General features: G+C 38.3%; 1 protein-coding gene across 1 annotated transcript; it reads left to right on the top strand.

The window, feature by feature from the left end:
- The first annotated feature begins 2,258 nt into the window (after window positions 1–2,258).
- RAB38 (RAB38, member RAS oncogene family) lies at window positions 2,259–21,614 on the top strand. Its single transcript, XM_041414112.1, has 3 exons — window positions 2,259–2,523; window positions 10,131–10,411; window positions 20,233–21,614. Exons 1-3 carry the CDS (start codon window positions 2,319–2,321, stop codon window positions 20,383–20,385), a joined length of 639 nt encoding a protein of 212 aa, XP_041270046.1. The 5' UTR covers window positions 2,259–2,318; the 3' UTR covers window positions 20,386–21,614.
- The last annotated feature ends 262 nt before the right edge of the window (window positions 21,615–21,876 follow it).

Here is a 21,876-nt window from a genome sequence, read left to right as displayed (position 1 = left end):
GCATTTTAGCAGATGGTGTCTGTAAAAGCCAGCTCACTGTGAAGTTAGGAGATCTGGGTACAGCTTTCACTCAACAAGATGCTTCAGTCCATACTTGCCTTTAGCTCAACAAATCATCCCTCTAACTGCAATGATCCCTCCTCCATGCTTACCCCACATCTGAACACCTCATGAACCTCTCACTGGTAGCCCTACTCCCAGCCCAGGGTGACCTTGATTGAGCCTGTGAGGGGCTCATTGTACCAGGGTGCTTCTGGAGCCAAGAATTTAGCCACATTCAGAGAAGAATTGGAGATTTAAACAAGTAACATGATTATCCAGAGCTATTATATCTAATTCTAACAAAAACTTTAGAAGAGAGATAAAGCCTTATGCTTCTGGGTACAGGCCAGCCTCTAACTACACTTACTAAAAGCCTAAGACCTCCAGTTACCAAACACCTGCTTTCAGAGACCTTCCACACGCTGCTCTCTTGAGCAATGGCCATCATCAAAGAAGGATGAAACACCACAGATAATTTAAACCTTATCCAAAACGCTAATTTCTTTATTTCTGAAATTGCTAAATCCTCTCAGCCTGTTCTTTGTTTAAGCTCTAAAAGGGAAAATCTTCAACTTTAGAGGGTGATGGTGAATGCTTAGAAGTACTCAGTATTGGATCCTCTCAGGAAACAGAGGTGCCACAAAGGCAAGAATTGACATAGCACACACGCTACCAGTAATAGCAATAATAAGCTTGGATCATGCAAATTTGCTTACTGATCAAACTGGTTTGCCTGCCAAGTTGTTGTCCATACCTAACAAGGCAAAGCTCTTTAAAATTTCTCTCCAAACAGGATACAAATGACAGCTTGTTTTTGGAAAGACAATATATCTAATTGAAAAAAAAATCCTCTTATTAAAAAAAAGGTTCAAGGAAAAGAAGACATTTTTCCTCTCAAGTTACCTATTTCCACTTTGTGTGTTTATGTACATATACACACACAAACACAAACTTAAAATTTGAGTTTAAAGACCGATTATGAAAGATTGCATAATATGAATGTTTTGGATTCTTTGTCTACTAAAATCCAGCTTTTTGGATAGATGACAAAATTCTAATGCCATTTCAGTCCACACTTGAATAAGAACTCCATCAAATAATATTACAATAACTAAAAAATATGTTTTCATTTCCAAGAACATTAATAAATATAAAAATTATTCACTGATAAGCTGCACACAATGTTAAAATTCTGCAGGTTTGCTATCAAAGCTGTTAAAAGAATCAAACACCTGTGGGTAATGGGCAGAGGTTTCCAACTAAGCTGCCTAGGTAAAATTCACTGTGCTCTTCATTCAAAATAAAGGGACAGTCATGTCAGTGGAATGATTTACTCAAATGGGTTCAGTTGTTTGCAAGTTTGGTATCACTTGTTTTGGAAAACAAATGACTGCTGAGACACTGGCATTCATATGCTCGAATACTGTTACGCTTTCATAACTTCTGATTATCGGAGTCTTGAGATAAACCTGCATTTTTTGCATTTTAGAGTCCAGTTGTATGAAAAAACAAAGCACAGGCTGCACACTGCATTCAGATGGAAGCATGCTTATAGGTATAGAGAAACAATCACAATTATAGTAACAAAATTTAAAAATATGTATCTGCTGCAATTAAATTTGCACAGCCCTCCTAGTATGGACACAAGTAGAGCTGCTGTATATTGCTATAACTGCCACTTCTAGTGATGTAACTGCTTACACAGATTAGAACCAAATGTCATCCAAAGCTGAAGTCACACTGGTTTAATTTTTCCACTTTAGTGCAAAAATGGAACCTCTGAAGAAACCTCTGAAGGGAGTTTTCAGGGGATTTTTTGCAGTGACTGGCATCTTAAAGACATCTGGAAACAAGCATAGGGTGATTTATTGTCACTAAGGCAGGGATTCAAAATTTACTGTGTGTAAAACTAGTGCACAACAGAAACACTGTCCTTTCAGCAAGGAGCCAGAGTAAAAACTGTTGCATGAATTTTCCTGCAAAGCCTTTAGCAGCCAGACTAATCCCAGACACAGCTCGTGCTGACCTTTACACACATACGCACAAAACTTTCTGGGAGATTTCCTTCCCCCAGTTCGTCCTTACTTCGTCTCCCAGCAGGGCTGCCTGCTAGACCTGGTGATCCTGCTTCCGTAGGAAGGGAGAGAGCCTCCACCTACTCTGCTCTTCTTCCTTCCCTCCCAGTCCCTCACCCCCTCTCTTCCCCTCAGGCTGGCAGGATTCCTCGGGCAGAGCATGCAATCAGTTTGCAGGGAGCAGCCGCAGCCACAGGAAAGATGCAGAAGCACAACCAGAAGGAGCACCTCTACAAGCTGCTGGTGATCGGGGACCTGGGAGTGGGCAAAACCAGCATCATCAAGCGTTATGTCCACCAGAACTTCTCCCTCCACTACCGGGCCACCATCGGCGTGGACTTTGCTTTGAAGGTGCTGAACTGGGATGCTGAGACTGTGGTACGGCTGCAGCTCTGGGATATTGCGGGTGAGTACAGAGGAGAACCCTTTGCCCCATAATCTGTCAAAAAACAATACAAAATACAGACCCTGATTAATTGGTACTGATCTGTAAGCTGGGAACCACCACTGCCTGGGCAGTGGGGGAGAGCAGATTGAGGAGAGAAAACTTTAAGGGCAGCTTGACATTTTGGAGATTCCCTAAAACCAGCAGACTCCCAAACTAGGGAAGCCAGAGAGTCAGAGTGGAGCCTGTGCTAGCTGATTTTTCTCCCAAGCCCTTGGACATACTAAGGGACTCAGGCACCTCTCTCCAAATGCCCCAGTTGTTTTCCCTGCAGCTGACAATGTTCAGTTTTGCCTCCTTGAACTAACAGACCTCTATGACAGGAGGAAGAATAACAAGAATGTCCTGTTAAGTCTTTTTCATTTGGTGGAATAGATGAGGCATTCAGTAAGATGATTAAAATTACTTGTATAGTTTAAAAAGTAAAGAAAATGTATATGAGTTAGTTTATCAAAATACCTTCCTTCTTCCTCTCTCTCATACCTGCCCTCCTTCAGTCCAATGAAAGCAACTTAGTATGTGTTTTGGAAAGAAGAAGAGAAATGTTTTTATTTGGCAATGATTCTGGTTGTTAAAAATATAAATACTCATATTTAAATACCCTTATTCCAACATCAAGCAAAACAAAAGACAATTTACCCTCTGCAAGGGGATAAAGAGTAAAGAAGTCCAGATATCCCCACATCGTTACATCATTAAAACCCACAGAATTTGACATTGTTGCTGTCATTGCTTCAGACATTTTTGACTTGGCTTCAAATTAAGCAGGCAACTTTTTTTTTGCCACCCCCTTTCTGAAAATCAATCATTTTTGTTTCAGTCCACAAAATAAGTTTATCATGGTGGCGTATATCCCCTGCTATAAGTAATAATCTTTAATTTCGTGAATGCAGGAATCAAATACAACTGAAACAATAGATTACAGCATAAAGGAAGGCATTTAAAAACTCAATTAAATTAAGAAGTTACTTTCATTAAATAGGGAATAAAGGTGAACATCATATCAACTGTTAGGCAACTGTACCAGCCTCTGATCTGAATTGTGAGCCCACTCAGGCCCATTGATCTAGTCTGGAACAGCACCGGGTAAAACTGGTGAAATGAAAAAATTCTTGACATTCTTATCGGTGGAGGGAGTGCTTTTCTGCTGCACTGAGCTGTCTCATGTCTGAGCTCTGAATTTGTCACTGAGGTACTAAAACTTACGCAACAACACTGCTTTATGTAAAACGTATAAACTTCACTTTTTCACACACTAATGGAGTCTTGTGGTTTTATGGTTTTAAATAACTATGTGCTCAGTTTTCTTTATTAAAAGATGGAGTAATATGGCAAACATTTATTTTACTGTTCACCAGTGGCTGATTGCACCAACAAATACATACACTGCCAGAAAAATGTTTCTGCATGAGAAAAAAAGCATTTAATAGTAAATTCTGAATGTATCAGGTACTTAAAGAATGTATTTTGCATGCCTTGTTTCAGAGATTTATTACACTACTAATCATGTGCTGGTGGATCATATGATGTAGCTTTCAGTCAGGCTGCAAAAGCAATTACACCTAGTTGTAGTACTGAATGACTAGCATGCTTTCTGAGTTATCACACATGACAGAGAGAATTACAGCACAGCACTAAATTTCGTATGAATTGCCAATTCAAAGCATCATTGTGAAGGTCAAGACGGTGGTCAGTAATAAAAAAGAGTTGCTGTCTTAGTTTTAATGACTTCTGCTTAAGGAGCTTTAGCTGTTGCTGGCTGTACATAGAGAGCAAGTTCTGTAAGGAATTCGCTGAATTTAGATGATCATGGCGCAGGCATAAAAGTTATCACGCATGAGGCATCTGGCTGGTGAGAGAAAAAAAGGTTCAAAAACGAAAGAGAAGTAAAACTGATTGGAAATATGGAGAGAATGGAATTAGTTTCTCCTGGCTGTGGCTGGTCATGTAAAATCATTTGCAAAATGCAAATGGGCAATGAGAAGAGGGAGGAAAATAAAATCTCTGGTCTAAGAACATCCTTTCTCTTTTTATGAACTCTCTGTTATCAAGTCAGGCTTATCTTTTGGGTAAGGAAATAAACTTTCAGTCCCTGACCAAGCTGAAAGATGTTGGCTTAGCATGCAGGACACCTTGAACTGAAGAAAATTGTACAAATACCTTGATAATATTTCATATCAGTAATAATATATGAATATATATTTGTATATGTATGCATATATGCATATCAGGTATTATTTTAGATCTTATATCCTCACCCCTCTACATTATACAGGCAGTGAACCCAGTACCAAGCATATGTGTACTCTTCCTTGCTTTTCTTGGGTAGTAAATAGTTTAACAATCTAGAAATAATTTTCTTTAAAATATTGTGAGTAAAATTAGTGTCAAGATTATCTACATTATTAGTAAGGTTTATGTACATAGTGACTTCATTTGAGGAGTGACACATTCCAGCTCTGGTAGGACCAAGCAGTTTGGCCTGGTTTACCCCTACCGTACATAAGAAGAAAAAGTAAATTTGGTTCATCTGGTGCCATCTAATTAAATGTAGTTAATATTTGTGTAAGGTATTTTTCTGTGTTTTTTAATTTTGTAAACAAAACTATAATAAGATCTAACAGCTAAATGCTGAAAATGCATTTATTTAGATGAGAGACAAATGCCAAAAAACAAGGATAACTAAGTATCACAAAAATTAATTCAGGGATAATGTAGGCTCTGCATTGTTGTTGTTACTTTAAGACAGTGGTTTTAACACATACTGTTTTCCTGAAACTGGGTGTGGGTGTTAGGCAGGAATAGTAGGATTAACCTTATTGCTATATGATGTTATGGTGTTTGTAACAACATGCTGTCATTAAAATCTATGAACTTATGTCTGACTCAGTGAAGTGCCTAAGTTGGAGGTGACTGAATGTTTAGTATTGAGTGTGGGAGGAGATACACATGATAAAATTCTCCTTTTCTTTAATTTCTTCACAACAATTCCATTTTGTTTCACAAATTATTAGTTTTGATGTTCCTGTTAAAAGTGTGCCATCACCTCCACTGCTGTGTCATACAACATTAAATCTTGCTCGTCAATCAATTTCTGTCTTTATTTCTTTATCTTTCCTGCTGTCTTTGTGTGCATATCCTTTAAATTCATTAACCAATTCTTAGAAGGAAAGCTTTAAAGAAAGTCTGAGTCATATTTTGCAGAAGGTTACTGTGGATGGGATTGGCCCTGCAGATGCAGGCTGGCGCATCGCTTCTGAAGGAAACAGCTGTAGATCTGGGTGTGTTTGCTACTCCCTTCTCTGCAAGGCTGTTCTCTGTGCTACTGTCTGTGTTTTGTGACCAAACAGCCCAGGGATTTCCCTGAAGACCAGGTTTAGCTGTAGATTTACTGCAGGGAGAAGCTTTGAACATCAGAGAGCAGAGAGCAGTGCATCAAAACCTGCTCCCTGCTCCTTTTCCACAGCCATCTCAGTATCCTCTTTATCACTCCTTCTGCATTTGAGTGGGCTGGGTTATTCATTGCTACCAAAAAGATATTGCTTTGTGTTTAAAAGTCTGGTTCTCATCTCATAAACAGTTGGACCAATGCTTTGGGGAAAGAACAGTTCCATTTCCTTTCCCAGTCACTTTCACCTTCAGAAGCAGCAGAATTCCCGCAGATATAGATGAGTATCTCTGCAGTTGTAAAGTTTTTAGGATTGTTATGCTGCAGAGGGAGTAAGTGCAAACCTGTTCACTAATGCCAGGCACAGCACGTCCTCAGCGTTTTAGGCTTTCGGCAGCTGCTAAGCATTGCAGCACATATGAATAAATAAGATAGTCATGGTGATTTCTAGGCTAAGTTACCTTGAAATTACTGTTCTGCAAACATAAATAAGTCTCTTGCTGTGAGGGTTTTATTTCAGTAGAGATTGGTGCTGGAGTCTGTGGGCCAGATCCTGCTGGCAGCCTGCTTTTCCTCATTCTGGGGTGGTGAACATCAGCTCAAGGGCTGCTTAAATTTCAGTCCATAAAGACAATTATTTGAATTCAATTGTGAATATTCTGAAAGATATTTTGAAGTGAAAGGTAAAAGATGTTTAAATCTTCTCCACAGTTTCCAGCTTTTCAGTGTTGGCTAAAGCCAGTCTGTAAAGCAAGGCGGTTCCCAAAAGCATTGTCGCTTAGGACAGTGGCAAGAAGTAGAATGCATCATAAAACTCAGCATTGGGCAGTTACAATAAATTTTTAATTTAAAATTTTGTGCCACATTTCAGATGCTGTAGTCAAGATTATGGAAATTATCTGAGTTTCATCCCTTTATCATTACTTTTTATACTTTTTTTAGAGATGATAGTGGTTAGTGAAAATTTTAGATTACTGTACAAATTTATTTGGGGCAAATTTTTATAAGTTATGAAAGTTCAGCTGATGGTTGCTTTAAACCCATGAACTGATAGCTTGGCCTGCTGCAGAGATGCCACTGAGATTAGGATAAATGTGCAGGCAGCTGCCCTTCAGACAGGGAATGCTTCCCTTTAGTAGAAATCTTGCTGTTTTATCACCTTGGTCTCACTGGGTTCACTTCGAAGTAGAGTAGGATTCATCTGAATTAACAATTAGACATTTCTGCTCAGTCTCCAACTACAAAGGGATCCTAACCTTCAGTATCCCATTTAATTTTTTAATCTAATTTAGGGCTGATAATCCCCAACATAAAACACCATCTCAGTGGGCAAAGACCCTTGGAATTGTGGGGTTTGATGCCAAATGCCAGTGGTCTTGTGAGTGATGCAGTAAAGTACCATGGGCCAGATCAAATATTTCCCAAGGTTCTGACCCTTCCAGTGAAAAGCAAAACCAATATTCTCCAGTCACACTTGCAGTAAAGCAGATTCTAATGTTCAAGGCTGCCTGGGAGATAGCACTGAATTGTGGATCTATTTTCTAGCCCATTTCCTGCTTAACACATTGTGTTGCTGAAAACCTAAGGCCTGATTCTGACATCTTTAATACATCAAGCAGTGCCTATTATTATGAGCAATTCTGCTAAACTTAAAGGTTTTAGGAACCTCATCTATTAATATAGGATTTTGTTCACATAAATGAGAATCTGCGGAAAAAAGAGTACTTCTGCATCTTTAGACATATTAATTAGTTCTCCAAGCTCAATGTAAATACTTGAGATCACTTTTTCCACAATTTAAATTAAATGAAAGTCATTATGCAAAGGTAATAGAACTAAAACTTTGATTTATAAAGCACCTCTTTTTCCATTCAAACTGGCCAAATGCCTTTCTGTATATTGATACATTAATTATAACTTATGGAGAAAAAGACCATTTCCAAACCAGTTTAGACAGTTAATCATGCAGCTCCATTCTTTGTCTTTCTTTGAAGTGGTTGGTGATGGAAATTAGTTATCTCCATCTTCCTGCAAAATGTTGCTTTTTCAAATACACTGGCTTTTCTGTGCAGTGAAAATCCTGTGTATCTGAAAAAGCAGCTGGAAGACAGAGGAAGAACCAGTGTCATACAATTTGTCAGAAATTTGTGAGCCACTACTAAGCAGAAGATCACAACTTAGGAGGGTTTTATTCTTTTAGTAACTTCCTTCATGGTGAATGATTTCATGCTGCAAATGAATAATTTAGTTAATGTTCTGTGACCACCTATTTCAGTGATCTGTGTCCTAATAAATATGTGTGAGGCCTGAGTTGAGCTGCTTTCATATCACCTATAGTGTAAGCATCTCAAGAACTTTGTATGAGAAGTGTAAAGTATCAGTGAAATACAATATCCATCAAAACTATTTGTATATGTTGTTGCTTACCTCATGTTTCTAATCAGACCTTGGCTTTTGGTGGAAGGCACCTTCTTGCAGATGAAAAAAGAATTTCCCAACAAGGAGATTATTGAATAGCACATGACTTAGCCATTCATCTGATTAGCTCACTGATAGAAATCATAAGACATTTGAATAAAAATATAGACGAAAGAAATTTTGAATATGACCTCTTCTTTCCCAGAAATAACCTATTCCTCTCTTGTTTCATCAATAGGACACTGTGTTTCTTTAACATAAAAAAATTGACATGAATTTAGAGAAGACAGGCTTCTTCTTTGGTTTCTGTATCATGTGAATGACTGTCTCCTTGCTGCCACAGTGCTTAAACCAAAGACAAACATCACAAACTGATGGTGTTGACCCCCTAAGTGGGTTCAGTGCTATTTCCATTAAATGAAAAGTGCATGGTCTAGAAGCCAAGCAATTGGTACTTTTCCCTTCTCAGCCCTCCCTTACATTTGACAGCAAAATTTCCACCAGACAAATTCTCCATAGATAACCTTCCTGGGGTCAGAGGCAGACTGCTAATCTTCTTGTCTTCCTAACCTACTCAAAATTACTAATGTTGAGAAAATAAGGCTAGAAAGAGGTCTGCATTCAATCCTTCTATTTCCATAGCACTTTTTCCCAGCTATGGAAGCATGTACAGGAGTTGTCTTGCTTAAAAACTCCTATTGTTGTGAAATGCTTCAGGAGCTTATAATTCTTGCTTGGATCACAGCTCTGCTGCAGACATTAGTAGAAAATCTATTTTTTATTTTCAAGAAAAGTCCTGTGTAATGTATTTTTCCAGAGTTCCCATGAAAACAGCAGATATATTAACAAATCCACAGCTGATCAACATACCACATCCTGGTGTCATGTGTTAATTTGTTCATACTTTTAATCAGATAAAATGAAAGATATTTACAAATGTCCATGTTTGAATGTACTAATGTACTGTTAACTCACAAAAAATTCTGTCCTTTCCCAGAAAGGACTTTGAATTCAGCAAATAAAACCATGAAGCTTCTGAACAAAACTGATATGAAACTCTCCTTGCAGATCTTTTCAGTGGAGCAATGCAGCTCTTCATATTACTACTGCTCTGATATTTCTTAGAGCAATTTCCATGTTTGTAAAACTTTAAATTCACCTTCCCCACTTCTCAGTTTGCCAATAAAAGTAAACTTGTAATTATACTGATGTCTGGTATGGCTCTAGAGCTATATTATGGTACTGCTGGTTATTATCATTTGCATGAGAATATGCAGGATCCTCTTCATGCTTGAGCAGTTCAGTTATGTTAGATGTTTTAAATAAAATACCATGGTGCCAAGGAGTTTCCAATCGGGTACCTATATTTTTTTGTGACTGTTGTTGAAAGTCCTATGATGTACCCAAACACTCTTGGCACTGTTCACAGACTGAGAAATCTGGTAGCCTAATAAGACCATACACTTATTATTCACTTATCACACTTATTATTCACTTATAATGAGCTTCATTGAATTTCCTTGGGTGTTGGCTTGAAAATTCCTTTTTCATGCAACACTCTCCTGCATTTTCATACAAATTATTCTAGCATGGTACTTGTAACTATTTAGGCAAGGAGTAGTTTCCCAGGGACTTTTAAAATTAAGTCCTGCCTTCAGTAATGTTATCTTAGAAAACCTGCTGTGTGAAGTACTGATCTAGACCGGAAACACTGATTTTTACAAGCTAATGGGTTTTTTCCCTCCTAATTTCTTCATTACAGGACAGGAAAGATTTGGAAACATGACCAGGGTGTATTACAGAGAGGCTATGGGGGCATTTATTGTCTTTGATGTTACAAGACCTGCGACGTTTGAAGCAGTGACAAAATGGAAAGAGGATTTGGACTCTAAGTTGGTTCTTCCAAATGGCAAACCTGTGCCAGCAGTCCTATTAGCAAACAAATGTGACCAGGGAATAGATGTTCTTATGAACAACGGCATCAAGATGGATCAGTTCTGCAAAGAGAACGGGTTCGTGGGCTGGTTTGAAACATCAGCCAAGGTAATATTTCCATTTCTTTTCAAATGTTTCTAAGGACAGAGAAACCAGTTCCTAAAATAGTTCATTTGGTCTAAATGTACACCTTGAAAAGCTCCTCTCTGGGTAGTATTAATTAAAGATAGATTTGTATATATATAGTATGCAATTCTATTTCTTTTAGGTCTTTTATTGCAACATTCTGAAATGCAGCTGCGTGATATGATAGGCCAGCAGTAAAGTATGTACCCAGATATTCCAGGTTACCGCTCAACAGCCTGGGGAGGAGGATGACCTTAGGCAAGGCATAAAAGCTACCTCTTGTGAATGATATTAAGATGTTTTTCATCATTCTTAACATTGACTGTTATCTCTAAATGTTTATTATAACCACTTTGCCTGGAAAATGCTGATTTGAGACAATAGCTTCATTGCCTTAGAGTCCACAAATAAAGTCAGTCTATTGTAGTGCTTGTACAATGTTCACTGTTATAAGCTCTCATTCTCAAAAGCCTTTTCAAAAAAATTGCATAACTGGGATGGACGGAAATATCAATGGTCAAAGTGCTGAATGAGCTGCTCTGAGGTTAAATTCTTTGCCTTGGTACAGATTTCCTGAGTGTATGGGATATTGAGATAAAAATCACATAGGGCACCGAGGCTTTCAAATTACAAAGGCCAAAAGTACATTGGTACTGTAGATCAATTTGAGATGTCTCAGATAATTTCAGTTCATGCAGGATTTGGAAGCTGGCATGTGAAATATTGATTTGAACACAACAATTCAGTGGCTATTTTGTTGATTGTATCCTTCTATTAGGAAAGTTGGTGTTATCATTGACAGCCTTGGGGAACTTTTGGATGTCTGAAATGTAAACATTAAAATCTGGTTTAACCTAGATTTCTAGTAGTCTGGAAGCCAAAATGCTACATTTGATTGTTTAATTCCTTTTAAACACTTTATGTAAGGTACTTAAGAACTTTTAGGGTGTATATTTGTGTTTTACTTTTCTGGTCTTGACACCTTCTTTAAGTATTAATATTTAAAAGATATTTCACTAGTAATCAGCAGAAGTAACAGCGGAGGAATAGCAGCATATCCCAGACTGCCTCAAGCATTTAATGAACTCTGGGCTGAGATTGTAGCTTTTCAGTACTTAATGGGGCTTATAACAAAGATGGGAACAAACCTGTCGTAGGAGCCTGTTGTCATAGGACAAGGGGTAGTGGTTTTAAACTAAAAGAAAGTAGACTTACACTAGAGATAAAAAAATCTTTTTTTCTGACAAAGGATGGTGAAACACTGGAACAAATCACCCGGACATGGTGGATCTTCCATCCCTGGAAACAGTCAAGGCTGTATTGGATTTGGCCCTGAGCAACCCAATCTAGCTGAGGATGTCCCTGCCTTGGCAGGCGGGTTAGACTTGAAGAGGTCCCTTCCAACCCAAAACATTCTATTATTCTATGATTCTATGTCTTTGTAATTAATGCATTTGCTTCTCTACTGAATGGGTCTCAAATCCAGCCACTGTTTCTTAAGATGCCATTTATAGGGAGAAATTTTGGTCTAGGTAAGTGTGTAAACTGTCTTGCTCCACAACAGGGTATTTTCTATTCCTTCATGTGCAGCACCTGGTTTGTATTCAGGTCTGTGGTTCATCTGCTGATTTGTGTTGGGTGAGACCAAGAGAATCCAGTGTCCACTTTATGATAAACTACATTTCACTATGAGAATGGAATCTGTACCATGAATTCCATACATCAGTCCCCAGCAAGCACATGTCCACCACTCAAAAAGGGCAACCACTTTATTGTGTCAAGGGCTGTTGCAGATCATGACGGAAAATGAATATGCAAACAATTTCAAAGATCGTAGAGAGGTTTTATGATGATGATGGAGCCAGTCTGGGGCAGACTATGGAAGTATAAAAGATGTATAGAGGACATAATTTTTTTTTAAGTCATAACAGAGGAAATTTTTCCAAGTTTCTCCAAGCTGCATAGAATTAAGAATTTCTCTTATTTTATATATGGTAAATATCTAGATTTTTCTTATGTTATTTAACTCCAAAAACCAAGCAGTCCCCAGATTAACAATGCAATCATGTAGGAACAGAAAAAAAAATCCAGCTATGACAAAACTTGCTTTCAAAAGCCACTCTGAAGGGAATGATGAGAGTTGAGGGCATACAGCTGTTACCAGACTATTCTCTGCTGCTATACACCAGAGGATATGACCTGTTGTTCTGCAATCCACACACCTGATTTACATCCAGAACTGGAGGCTTCTGACTTTAAAATTATGCAGAGAGTCATTCCAGTAAAGGTGGTAGAATCACAACATTTAAACTAAGTTAGATCAAAATAATTTCCCCACTTGATCTAAGGTCTAAACTAAACTTTACACTTTCTTTCTAAACAAAAGTTAATATTACTGCTATTTTAGAATTCTGGATATTGTACTTACCTGGTATTCTTTTAGCCTAGGGCATCATAAGTAATTGAAATTGGGTCCAAGAGAAAAAAAAAAAACCAAACAACTAACTCTGTTTGCTGCAGAGAGTAGAAACTCTTTTGAAGCAGAATAGCATGGACAGAGTCATCATATTGCAGCTATCAGTTTTAGCAGTTCAAATAAGTAATAAGTCTCTTTTTGTGGTACCCTGGAATAATTAGATCTCCAGAGGTTTTCTGGAGATGTGCTTGGAAATGCTAAGGCCTTGAGAGCAAACTGAATATGATTTATGCATTTTGGGAAAACAAAGGTGATTACTTGTAAAAAGAACATCTTTTTGTTCTGGTTGCCTTGCAGAAATAGCATGCTATATATGTATCTACTATATTTCAAGCTGTCAATGGTTTTAAGCTTTTGTCTGTTCACTGGGAGATTACACCAAAAAAAAAAAAAGATCACTGTATTATTTCCTGGTGCTATTTTTGCAAGCTAAGACCTCCAGTATAAAACATTTGAACCACCTAATGCAGTCTTATGTATCAGTTTTGATTCTTACATCAATCTGAAGGAATTTACCCTCTTTCAGTCTTCTCCCAACAAAGACAGAATATTTTGTTTGGATAGTTTTCATGTGAGAAGGGCCTTATTGGGCAACACCACCTCACAGTGTAGTCACAAGTTCCACTGTTGCCCTATATCCGGTGGTGAGCCTGGTGTCTTTTATATCTGTATATTTGCTTTGCTCATATTGATTGCAGTCTAAGAGGCACATCCCCAGATAGTCACCAAATAACCCTTAATAGTAAATTCTTTAATAAATTTAATGACCACAACTATTGTGAAAGATTCATTCTTTTAAAGGAAGGAAATTTCTTCTTCCTGTCACGCATTAAATTATCCAGCACATGGTCAGAGCAGCTGAGAGCTCTGCTCACATTTCCAAGCCTTTAAACTGTTTTCACCACCATGCCTAGTTCAAAGAGGTGAGCTTTTGACTTGGACTAGAAAAGGAGCAATTTTAAGCTTATTATCACTTTATAATGAAAATGGAACTTGTGCAACAAAACAGATAAGTCAGGCAAAACTAAATGTGCTTGAATGTATCTAATTCAGAAATATCTTGAAATACCTTACAACTGGCCATGGCTGTGCTGTTATTATGCCCGAGTTCCTCTTTTCCCTGCTGTAATTCTGCTGTTAGCAATATAGAATTAGATGAAAAGACATTCATGTTTTGTCCAAATTACCCAGAAAGGCTGGTTGCTGTGCTCTTCAGATCCTTACAAAACTAGGTTAAGCACACGGCTCCGTGTCTCCTGAGCATCGTGACCTGGAGACTGATGAGCAGTCCGAGTCTCTGGGCTATTTGGATACATCCTATTTGGACCAGGACACTGTTATAGTTCTGCATCTAAGAAATGTGGATAATATGTCCTTTATTCAGCTTTTGTTTGACAGGGAGTCCATGGTGTGTCACCATGGATTCAGAGTGAGTTGTGTTGGAAGAGACCTTAAAAATCATCTAGTTCCAACCCCTTACAGGGCCCAAATGCTGGACTAGCAATCAAAAGTCCTCTTTGCCGTTGCTGTGTTACCTTCAGAAAGTCATTCTCTCCTCTGTTTCAATCTTTCTTTCAAAAAGCAAAGACATTAATTCTTCCTATCTTACCAGGGAATTCTTTGAATAATCCAAGCTCTACTAGCCCTTGTTTAAATCACAGATTCTTCAGTTCTTTTGACTGGACAATTATTAAGAAAGATGGAAAAAGCAAGTTATGCAGTAGATTTGCAGAGGAAGTGGATAAGCAGTTTTGATTTCCATAAAGAAAAACAAGCTTTGGACATGTATCTGAATTAAGCTGGCACTCTAAACTAATCTGCTGGTCTGGTAACTTAAATCCAAGCAATCCATTTGAGACTTCCAGACCCAGTTAGGGATGTGTGGCTCCCTAGATTGTCTATTTAATTCACTCAAAAAAGGTCTAACCAATCTCATGGTACAGTCTTAGAAAATATTTCAGATTCTGACATAAAGCAAGAAATAAAGCTGACACTTAAGGCAGGAAATTTCATTTCAGATGTACAATTACTCTGCACAGAATCCTCTGCAGAGTTTGTTTCCTGTAATTAAAAGGAGTTGATTCAGATTGTCCTGTGTGTATTAGAGCTGTCCTGTAGCTCTCTGGATCACTTTTATGAAATGTATTATTTAGTGCTGTCCCAAATATGGAAATTCAGAGAAACACAAAATTGTTGAAATCAGAAACTCATTAAGTGAAATAATTTTGTGGCAGGATATACAACCAGATGTAAGAATTCAAGCACAGAAATGACCTTGTTGTCAGAATTGCAGTCACAGCAGTTCACGTCTATGAATTTCATGTTCCTGCATCCAGATGGCTTTTAACTTGTTTGGCTGCATTTTCTTAGAAACACCACTGCAGGAGTACAACACACCATCTTAATAAGGCTCTGTTCCTAGCAGTTTCCAGTGTGTTCTGCTAAGGGAGCATGTGGTGCCATTCCCTCAGAGTGCTAGCTCGAGGGTAGTTCAGGTTAAAGCATTTTTCAAGTAATTTCCTTGCTCCTGGATTTTAGTGCAGTGTGGAAATAAAATGTGGAAGCTATGAGCTTCTCACTAGGCCCCCATCTAATACCTGAATATTTCACAATTTGTAAATGTTTGCTTATGGGAAGTCAATTTCCTTTAACTGCAGCGGTAGTCTAAGGTCACGTCTCTAGGCAGCGCTGATTTAGAGCTCCCCAAGCACTCTGTGCCTGCATACACACTGTTCTTCACCCAGGGTTTCAAGGTAAGGCTCAGAAGTGTCAGAATCAGTAAGAGGAAAAAACTGTCCATATCAAAAGGGAAAAGCATTCCATCAGAAAACAACCAGATAGTCAAATCTAAGATATGTGCATGGTAAAGAAACAAAATGTCCTTTCATCTGAAAGTGAGGCAGGCTCTTAAAACTTGTCAGGTCCTTTATTCTTCTACAAAGAGCTAAGAGCTAGTATAATCTGTGGGAATTTATTTAATTTATTAAAAAGGAATGCTCTAAATGTTAATGTTCTGCATCTGCGGCAGAGATGGCAGATAAGGGGGAAGGTAATCCAGAATGCAAAAACGATTGCTGAGCTTGTGTACTGCTTTGAGTCACATTCAATAATGCATTTATTTTCCCTTTAGTTGATTGTTGCTTACAAGACATTATTTCCAATAGCAATCAGTTCAAGTGTTTTAAATAATGCAGCTCTTTCCCTGTGCTCGGTTGCTATCCCTTCCATAAAAGTGCCCTTTGAAAGGATGTATTTTAATAAGATTGATCTACAAAGCAAATGCTAATTTCATTTATGTCCTCCAGTGTTCCTTTCTGGATTTCAGAGATCAGTCGGAGTTATTTTCTTTGCCTTTTGTTTGGTAATAGAATAAAGAGTAGCGTGTTCTGATTTTCACCTTTCCATTCCTTTTTGATAAGGCCAGAAGAAAAACTCACACAAGTAGTCAGGCAGGCATTTTCACAGAAGCAGGGTTCAGGTCCTTGCTCTGGCAGATTTTGGTAGGTTGATGCAGGATAAATCACTTAGGGATGGATTCACAGCTCAGCTCTTGCACTGACTTGGATAGTGTATCAGGTGCTGGGACTTACTGAGCCACACAGAAATGGGCTAGGCACCTCAGGGGACAGGGCAAGGCAAGGTGCTTAGTAAAGACTTTTATGAAGCCTGGCATGCTGAATCAGGAATACATGACTGATAAAGACACCCTAATGTGGGTAAGATCCTTTTTGGCCTTGCAGTAAAAGCTCTGTCTTGGGAAAGAGCTTTTCTTGAAATAGGAAATTGTTGCATTCTTACCTTATCATGTGAAGACTTCATCCTATTCTAACTCCCACTTTCCAACTAGCCAGTGCATGCTGGACCAGGATTCATGTGGCTCTGCATTTTCTCCTTTTGACAAATGACCATAGCAGCACTTCCCTATCACAGAAAGCTGCTGTCCAGATAAACACATTACAGATGCAATGCTGTGTAATACCAGCCTTAAAAGCAATATAGGGAGACAGAGTGTCTCCTGTGTTTGGAGAATGTGATGGTAAAAGTGGCCTCAGAGGAGGCTGGATAACAAGCACTACAGGTGGAAGAGAAGAGAAGAGAAGAGAAGAGAAGAGAAGAGAAGAGAAGAGAAGAGAAGAGAAGAGAAGAGAAGAGAAGAGAAGAGAAGAGAAGAGAAGAGAAGAGAAGGAGAAAAAATAAAAGTATGAACTTCAGCAATCATCACAATTTCTGTGATGTTCTTTTGTAGGACAAAGTCATATGGCAGGTGCAGTTATGGCATTTCAACATAGAGACCCATTGAAAAATATTTTTTCACTCCACTGTCTCACCTATATTTTCTTGTTTTTTTGAAACATAATTAATTTTATTTTCAGGTATAATTGAGGCAGTTTCCATATCTCAATACCATTAGTAGGGTGTCTGTGATTATTCCTCTCTGTCCAGTCTTACACTCTGATTGTTGGTTTCTTTGTGTTTGAATGGATTTTCACTTTCTCTGTTTTCTATTTCTTCCCCTTGATTGCCTCTCAACACTTCATGGGCCCTAAAATCACCAGGCCTCTGGATGTCTGCGTTTGGATAGCAGATCACCTTCTACCTTCTGTAGATTTTTCACTGCCTAGCAGAATAGATTTTTCTCTTGCAAAACACACTATAGGAAGAGAGGTGGAGAAATCAATATTTCATTAGTCAGACCAGAATACAGCAATATCTGATCTGCAGGTCTAGGACGCCACAGGATTGAAGTTGTAACAAAAGGCAGCAGTAGCATCAGAAAGGAAGTGGTCAAGGCAGGGATCTGGGACAGCAGCAGTTGCTTTGTTGGCATGACCACAGGCTCCTTGCAGCAGGTGACTTAACATTACTTCTCATCCATACTGTGTGCCAGTTGTCATCTGAACCATGGGAGCAGGATGGAGCTAGACACAAACTCAAAACCAGCTGTGTTGTCTGTCAGGGTCACCCTTCCTCTTCCTCCCCTTGTACCCCAGCTGAAATTGTCATCCACACAGCTTAAACAGTTCATATAAATGTTTAAAATGAGAAACTGCCTCTGTAGACTCTTTTTTTCTTTCCTTGTTTGAGTACTGGCTGGAGAATTTTTTTTCTTCTGCATTTTTAGGCTCATGTCTGCCACATGGATTTCCATCTATCACCAGCAGGGATGAAGGATGTCCACATATACCCATTTTATGCTATTGTGGGCTTGGTTCCTTCCCCCTTTCCCAATGCTGTAAAATGGTAGCCTCTGACAAAGACAGCTGCTGTTAATACATCTGAACATTAATCAGTTTGGGCAGAATCTTAGATAGTCCCTAAGACCTTATTGAGTAGACACATGCTGCCATTTCAACACAGAAGCAGCACATGGATGATTGAAATGCTCACCAGTCCATCAGTAAAGACAAACACAACACAAAAGGTTTTTACATTTCTGGTTTTGTGCATTTAACAATTCTGTTTTGGCTTCAGTTTTCTAAGCAGTGCTGAGAGTTATTTTTCATTGTCTGGCGGTTCTTTTAATAAAATTTCACTGTGCTCTGAAAAGGGTTTTCAGTGCCTGCTTGAGGAATTTTCTAGTCTGGTCTGACAGAGCCATGTTGATACAGCAGAATTTTAACATCTCAGTAGAGAGACGATTCCCAATCCCATATTACTTTCTAATAGTTACTATGTACATTAATATGTACTTTTCTAAAGTATTGGGGGTTTACAACTTACTGATATTCTTTATAGACAGAATATTTAAGTTCATGTTTGTCATTGAAGAAACCTGTGAAATCTTGCACTAATTAACATTTTCAGTTAGATCCACAGATTTCAGTCCTTTACTGTGATGCAAAGGGACGGACAATGGAATTTGTTTGGAGTTTTGACATTGATTTTAAGGGGGTTAGACAAAGTCATGGTCCAGCATGTGAGGGCTAGTTGGAAAGTGGGAGATAGCATAAAGGACAAAGAATCTATTCGTTTAGCTTTTGGTTTTCCTATAAACATGTCTTCTCTACTGAAATATTCTACTGAAATTCTCTCTTTTATAACTAGTTTATGGCCTCAGTACAGCAGGTTCCAGATTGCCATCCAGAGGGTCATGGACATGCTCGAGAATTGGGACTAGATGGCATTTAAATGTCCCTTCCAGTCAAAACTAGTCTATGACTCAAAGATTCAACTTGAAAACCTGGGTAATCTTAGGCTGCAAATGGAACATTATCTTTACTGAGCCAGAGTAGTGTGTGCACATACACAAATGTATGCCTATATATTGGTATGCATTTCCATGTGGATATACGTGGCTGTGTGATACAATTTCCTAGAAGATTGAAGCTACAGTGAAGTTTCTATCTCCTGCCTTGTAAAATAAGTAATCAATGCCAAGTTACACTAGAAGAGTGCCTTTTATGTCAGGAAGCCTGAATTTTCATTCCAAACATATTGGTGGCTGTTATTTACAAAAAAGAAAAAAAAAAAACTTGACTCAGTACTACTGCTTATTTTCTATGTTGTGTTGAGCTGTGTCTCACTGATCAAGCTGTTTCAGCTTTATTTATTTTACAAACAGGGTGAGAACTGCTGCAAGTTAGATGTGCAATTGATATCAGCACATGCAGGAAAATTCATCCTTTAGCTTTCATTTTAAGCCCCTAGAGTGAGGATTTCTGTCCTACAAATGAAACCAGTGGTGATATATTTCTTCTGAATCAGTGCATTGGAGATGAAGTGCATTGCAGTCAGCCTCAACAAGAAATAAGGGAGGACATCAAATCATACAGAACTGTTTTACTGTTTTACTGTTTCGTGAGTAATTTGAGATTGTATCATTTATTCAGTGAAACGGGTCCATCACAGGTTTCATTGTGAGCATTACATACAGAAATCTTCTTGAAATTGTGGGAAAAGCTTCAAAAAATGAGTGTAATGCATGGCTGTAATTACTGGTCGGTAAATAACTATTTGGAAATGAGCAACTATTATTCAATCAGTGAAATATGGTCTTTGGAGCTTTACTTCAGGCATTGATTTTCAACACCCCTCTGGCATTTGTTTTTTTAGTTTGTTGAAGCAATCAAATCACCAAGAGATTAAGGTAATTTAAAATCAGCTCTGCATACATTTTAAAAGATATATGAATCATAATATATATAAAACTTAACCAACTTCAAAACTCCAATAAGCACTATTTAACACAGTAAATTTTTGAAAACAGTTTATTACGGTAAGTAAACTTTTGATGTTGCTGAGAGAAAAATTTAATTATGCACAGGAAATATGCAGCATGTTTTTATTATTATTTACTAATCAACCTCTCTTTCTCTTTCATTTGCAGGAAAATATAAACATCAATGAAGCTTCCAGATGCTTGGTGAAACACATAATTGCTAGTGAGAGTGATCCAGTTCAGTCGGTTGAACCAGATATTGTAAAACCACACTTGAATTCCTCCAAGATTGTCAGTTGTTCAGCTTGCTTTAAATCCTAAGAGACTTCCAGACTATTACAAGAGCTGAACAACTATGATTCACAATTTATACTTTATTCAACGAAACCAGCCTGCCCACATTGTCCCTAAGCAGATTGTAATTTTCTCAAAAATATATTTAAATTTTTCTCTCTTTTTTTCAGCTAAAATTTATTATGAGGTGTTAATTGATAGCAACTATTCAAAACTCCCTATGGCTATTGTTCAAGTAAGACTCATGGTGATGGCTGTGCTTTCTTATTTGAGTGGCACCAGTGATATCAAAACCCATTTCTTTGCCATGTGGTTTTTGCAAATTCGTATTTGTGATGGGACTGCAGCAGCACCCTACTTGTCCTTTGATTTCCAGGATGTTTTCTCAATACCTTGACCAGGCAAAGGTCATCATTGTGCTCTGTCACCCCTCAAACTTGAATGATCTTGTTTCATATAAGGAAGATTATGACAAAGATGAAAATTGAGCTGTTCAAAAAGAGACACCAAGAATGCTTACAATTAAATACTTCCCCTTGCAAGTTCAGTCTCCTGGATGTAGTGACAGGACTAAACATGCAGGAACATTTCACATCATTCAGTTCTCCAGAAGATCTGATCTTCCAAGACTGATGAAGAATTGGCTCCCTCTTTCTGAGGAGTTGCATTCTCATAGTTGATAGCCTTATCTTAGATGAAGCAAAATAGAACAAGTCAAGGGTGAGGGGTGACAAAACAGGAAATCAGGGGTACAGTCTCCTGGGTGAAGCAGATCAGGGTTTTTGAAAGGATTATCTATTCTATAAAGCCAGCATTTCCTCTGGAAAGCCCATATTGATTTTTTCCCTCCCTCTCATTCCTCATGTCACAGATATCCCCGAGTGTTTAAACTGTGTGTATTCTATCAGTCCTAACATGCATCCCTTCATTATGTTTATTCTCATGGGAAAATTCACTATCCACACTCTAAGATACCAGCAGAACTTTTCAGGAATCCATCTGTGTTGAGTAGAAGGGTATTTGCTTTCTGAAAACATTCTTCCAAAATGTATATGAATCATCACAATAAGCAAGCAAAATGAAACAGGCTTAAGAGACACTTCTGGAAGATGTGAAGAATTTATTGAGCCATACTGTGGAAATGAAATTGTTGATTTTCAGCATCTCACAAAAAAAATGCATGTTGGTGGAGTCATTCAGAGATGTGTGTCTAGAAAAGAAGTCTTGGCATCTGGCTGCAAGCCCCTTCAAGACAACTTTGCCTCTATCCTGCCATAGACGAATCACTTGCGTTTTCTGTTCTTACTCAGACTTTCCTTCCTAAGCTGTGAACTCTCAGTTGCAGGAGCTGAGTTCAGCGATGAGTTCCTCTTAGAGAGGTGCAACAGCGTGGAAGGGAGGAGACAAAATCACATGCTGCCTTAAGTTTGCAGATGTCACTGCGATACACCACTGAACACTTAGTTGGAAATGAAGGAGTGAAATTCTCAGTCTAGTGAATACCTGCTGCATAGCACA

This window comes from Onychostruthus taczanowskii, unplaced genomic scaffold, assembly GCF_017590055.1.
Source record: "Onychostruthus taczanowskii isolate IOZ18803 unplaced genomic scaffold, ASM1759005v1 scaffold44, whole genome shotgun sequence".
Taxonomy (NCBI): Eukaryota; Metazoa; Chordata; class Aves; order Passeriformes; family Passeridae; genus Onychostruthus; species Onychostruthus taczanowskii.
This window is presented reverse-complemented; position numbering and strand designations above follow the sequence as displayed.